At 36.9% G+C, this 5,377-nt stretch overlaps 1 protein-coding gene across 1 annotated transcript in view; it reads left to right on the top strand.

The window, feature by feature from the left end:
* Positions 1–5,377, top strand: part of CUNH1orf100 (chromosome unknown C1orf100 homolog) — a 25,249-nt gene that overhangs the window by 5,935 nt on the left and 13,937 nt on the right. Inside the window, exon 2 of the mRNA XM_011370091.2 lies at positions 1,126–1,221. Coding sequence (XP_011368393.1) covers positions 1,126–1,221 — 96 coding nt within the window. The remainder of the gene's footprint in view (positions 1–1,125; positions 1,222–5,377) is intronic.

Raw genomic sequence — 5,377 nt, 5'->3', positions numbered from 1 at the left:
AGAAGGTCTCGAAAGTCACCCCCATGTCACAAACTCTATGAAGTCATCCTTCCAACAAAGGTTCCTGTCCTGTGTCTCCTCTCCTGGGGAATGGCCACGTTCCTCTCAATGGCCGAAGCCTAAGCTGGACATTACAGCACATAGCTCAGAGCTTACCACGTCCCACACAAATTACTACAATCACCTCCTAACCAGTCTTTGTACTTCTAGTCAGATTGTCCTCAAATTTGTTTTTCACACTGCGAAATCTTTCTAAAATAAAAACTACATTACATCATTAATCTTCTTTAAAATCCCGCAAAGATGCCCTGTCATCTACGTCAGGGTTCTCAACCTTTCAGATGCAACGCTTCCCCTTTTGATAACAAATATCTTGTAATGGCCCTACTAATAAATTCTGTAAATAACAGAATCCGACTACACATAATTTTAAAATATCGATATAATGCTGTAACTAGAATTTAAAAGGAAAAGTAATTTATTATAAAATAAGATGTATTTCAAAATACGAGGTCTGGGTGCCATTAACCCCCATGGCCTCGTCTCCCCAACTGTTCCAGCCGTGTACACCCATCTCCCCTTCACTCCCAGAAGCACTTGCTCCCATTCTCCACCTCATTCACACCTGTTTGTGCTTCAAACCTACCTGCCCCGCAGCCTCCCTGATGTAGAGTCCCTACGTCAGGCTTACAAGCACCTTGCACTGGGACGTCATGGTGCTTCTTCATTTTTAGCCCCTATGGAGTTAATTATCAATTTTTTCCCAAAAAAAATTATTGTTAGAGTTTATAAATATAGCAAAAGTAGAACAAATAATATAAGAAACCCCCACTTACCAATTCCCACTTTTCAACAATTACCAACATTCACCCCACTGGTGCTACCTATTCTTTTATTTTTTTTTCCTGATATTTTGAAACTCATACTTGACATGTCAAGTATTTCCTCATGAATCCTGAAAACAAAGACACTCCAGTCAAGCAAGTCCGAGGGTTTTAGGAACTCTGTGCTGGGAAATAGGGACAAAGACCAAATACGTTTCCTATTATACCACGATTGGTACTTTTCTACGAAGAACTAATTGGAATAATTGCTTTTTTTTTCACCCCTGGCTTTCTTCGCTAGGACATTCATTGCTCATCAAGGAAAGGACCTCCGTGGGTATTACCCTGGGCAGCTGGCAAGAGTCCACTGTGATTATAGTGTGAAGCGTTCCCCCAGGTGAGATGCCTGCCCAATCTTAATTTTCAAAAATTATACCGAAGTTAGAACGATACATTTTTTAAAAATGGGAACCACATTTTGTAATAATGATTATAATTATAACGATAATAATTGTTATTATTTAATGAATAGAAAAAGTTTACAAAGAAATGCGCCAAAGCGTTAATGATGGTTTTTTATGATTTTTCAGATTAGTGGTATTTGTATTTTATTTTTTCTTTTTCTCTATTTTCTAGATTTTCTCTGATGAACATATATTACTTTATAATCAGCAATAAATAAAAAATTTTTTAAATATCAGCTAAGAAATTTAAACACCGTGAGTTTAGCTTTTCAACTTGGTAAAATAATTTAACCTTCCTAAGTCTCAGTTCCCTTCTCAGTAAAATTACAAATTTGGCCTAAATGACTTCTGCCTTTCTGGATGTGATTTTAACAGGAAAAAAAAAAAAAAGAAAAGAAAAACAGGCACTTTGAAGTTATAGTCTAGATTTAAGAGACTGGAAACCATAATAGTTAAAAAGCAGCAATTTGAGTAACTTATGAAATGTTTGATCTTGGGCAATTATCATACCTTCTCTGAGTGTCAGTTTATCTATTAAATAAAATAATTGATGTAAAATTCCAGAGCATAGTAAGCATTCAAAATATGATTGCTATTATGTTGAACTCATCATCTGGTATATTTTACAAATGTCTCTTTTTCTCTTAATTGCTTTTGATATAGTCAACTCCTAATTATCCTCCATACAAAGACAAGGGAAACATGGCACCTATAAAACAGCACAGAGTCTAAACTTAATAGATGATCAAACTGGAAGTGGTTTTAGAAGTCATTGTGATCCAATCAGATGAATAAGACGGTGCCCAGAGACGTGACGTGTCTTGCCTGAGGCACAGTTGGTGGGCGTAAAAGCTGGGACTTGAATCTACCCATAATTTCTGATTCTCAGTTCAAGGCCCTTTGTTCTAACTCAGACACATGCTTATATTAAACTCTCGTTAGGACTATGTCCTCTGCCAGAGGGTAGATGAGAAAGGAAGCAACCGACCCCCACTGTTAGAGGGGCTCCTGCCAGCTCCACCGGGCAGTCTCCACGTGTGTCCTGCAGACTCCGGCAATTCCCCCAAACCCAACACCTTGCACCCAAATGTCGGTCCTCCCACCACAGGATGACTCAGGCCAAGGGAACTTTGACCATACTTGACTCTGACAAGACTTCTGCCTGCCTAATATTAGCCTTAAGGGAAAACTTAGTACAAATGTCAAGTGGTGACTTTATTACACTTCTAGTTAAGAATGAAAAGAAGGGAAAAAAAGACAAAAATAAAAACGGCTTACCTTCCCCAGTATATTACTCTACCGACTTGATATTTTCAGTATTAGATCTGTCCTCTGAGTGAAAATCTTGTTTTCAGAAGGACACGGATGTATTACTTGAAAATGGAGAACATTCTGGTTCCATAAAAACACTCAAAAATAGAGCGGGCTGACGATCTAGGGGCAATCACAAAGATTTGGTTCGGAAGCCAGAGCTGTCAGTGGCACAGAAGACTAGACTGACAGTGACAGTCGCACAGAATCCAAACTCACAAGACACTGACATGTTCGCCAGATAACTGTTTTGACTGGCAGTGGGAGACATGCTTTTGTAAGGGAAAGGCATACTCCTGCCTACCGTTTCAGGCACCCACTTGATAGGACCAAGTACCTGTTGAGCATGAAATAAGAGCAAGTAGAGGTGGGTGGAAATTCTTGGTGCTTCTCCATGCCTCTCCACAGCAGAGCTCCCCTCCGCCCACCCAGCATCTCTCCCCTGCCCAGCCCTGCAGACACGTGGTCAGATTCCTGCTCTTGCCTGTTCTGAAGTTGAGACAGAGCCATTCCATTTCGGCTTACACACTTTCTCTTTAAAGAAGGCACATGACAACCAAGTTTATACCCAAGTATGTAAACATAATGTGTTATGACTAAGCAGCTTCAGTCACCTTGTTTAAGTGGGATTAATCATGGCGATACAATCAAGTCAGACTACATCCTACTACTAAATGACTGGATTCAGACGTTCCTAAATCTCACCCAACAATTAATATTTTTTTACATCTACAGCAGCTCACCTCATCTATTTTATAGTTTAAAAACATACATGTTTATTAGAACATTTAGAAAACATTGATAATAAAAAAAATTTTAATGGAAATTTTCAATAATCTCATTACCCAGAGATAGATAATAATGCAGAATCTTCCAACTCTACACAAAATAGGCTGGAGTGGTATTTTGAAACCCTTTTATCCAGTTTTATTGAGATACAGCTGACATATAACATTGTATTAGTTTGAGGTATATAACATAATAATTTGATATATGCACTATAATAAGTTTAGTTAATATCCATCATCTCATATAGTTATAATTCTTTTCTTGTGGTTAGAACTTTAAGATCTGCTCTTTTAGCAACTTCAAAATATACAATACAGTATCTTTAACTATAATCACCATGCAGTACATTGCATTTCCAGAACTCATTTATCTTATAAGTGGAAGTTATATCTGTTGACTACATTTACCTATTGCCCCCAACCCCTAACCCCCAACCCCCCACCTCTGGCAACCACAATTCTGTTCTCTGTTTCTATGACTTTAAATTTTTTAGATTCTACATAAGTGCAATCAAATTTGTATTTCTCTGTATGACTTATCTCACTTAGCATAATGCCCTCAATGTCCATCTATGTTGTCACAATTGGCAGAATTTCCTTTTTTTTTTTTTTTTTTTGGATGAATAGTATCCCATTATATGTATGTATATGTATATGTATGTATGTGCGTGTGTGTGTATGTGGATGCATTTGCTACATCTTCTTTATCCATTCATCTATCGATGAACACTTAGGTTATTTCTATGTCTCGACTATTGTAAATAATGCTGCCATGAATAGGAGGTGCAACTATCTCTTTGAGATAGTGATTTTGTTTCCTTTGGATATGTACCCAAAAGTAGAATTGCTGGGTCATACGATTATTCTATTTTTAATTGTTTTAGGACCATCCGTGCTGTTTTCCATAGTGGCTACACCAGTTTACATTTCCACCAACAGTGCTCAAGGGTTCCCTTTTCTCCACATCCTCTCCAACACTTGATAGCTCATCTTTTTGATAACATTCTAACAGGTGTGAAGTGATATCTTATTGTGGTTTCGATTTGCATTTCCTTGACTATTACTGATGCTGACCACCTTTTTATGTATGTGTTAGCTAGCAATCCATATGTCTTCAGATATATAATTAGCAATTTTTTTCTCACATTTATAGGTTGACTTTTTATTTTGCTGATGGTTTCTTTTTCTGTGAAGAAGCTTTTTAGTCTGCTGTAGTCCCATTTGTTTATTTTTGCTTTTGTTGCCCTAGCTTTTGGTATCAAATCCACAACAATCACTGACAAGACCAATGTCAAGAAGCTTACTTCTTTCCTTTTTGTCAGGATTTTTATGGTTTCAAGTCTTATGATGTTCTAGTCTTTAACCCATTTTGAATTAATTTTTGTATATGGTATAAGACAGAGCTCCAGTTTCATTGTTTTGCATGTGGCTCTTCAGTGTTCCCAACACTGAGGAGGCTACTGAAGAGACCATCCTTTTCCCGCTGTGTATTTTTGGTTCCTTTGTCATAAATTATTTGACCATATATACATGGGTTTATTTCTGGACTCACTGTTCCGTTGCATTGTTCTATGTGTCTGTTTTTATGACAATAGCATACTGTTTTGATTATGATAGTTTTTTAATGTAGTTCAAAATCAGGAAATGTGATGTCTCCAGTTTTGTTCTTTTTTCTCAAGATTACTTTGGCTATTTGGGGTCTTTCATGGTTTCAGACAAATTTTAGGATTGTTCTATTTCTGTGAAAAATGGCAATGGAATTTTAATAGAAATTTCGTTGAATATGTAGATTGCTTCGACAGTATGGACATTTTAACAACGATAATTCTTCCAGTCCACAAATACAGAATACCTTTGCATTTATTTGTGTCTCCTTTAATTTCTGTTATCAATGTCTCATAGTTTTCAGGGTATAGGACCTTTTCCTCTTTGGTTAAATTTACTACTAGATATTTTATTGTTTTGATGCAATCGTAAATGGGAATTTCTT

This window comes from Pteropus vampyrus, unplaced genomic scaffold, assembly GCF_000151845.1.
Source record: "Pteropus vampyrus isolate Shadow unplaced genomic scaffold, Pvam_2.0 Scaffold159, whole genome shotgun sequence".
NCBI classification, from domain to species: domain Eukaryota; kingdom Metazoa; phylum Chordata; class Mammalia; order Chiroptera; family Pteropodidae; genus Pteropus; species Pteropus vampyrus.
This window is presented reverse-complemented; position numbering and strand designations above follow the sequence as displayed.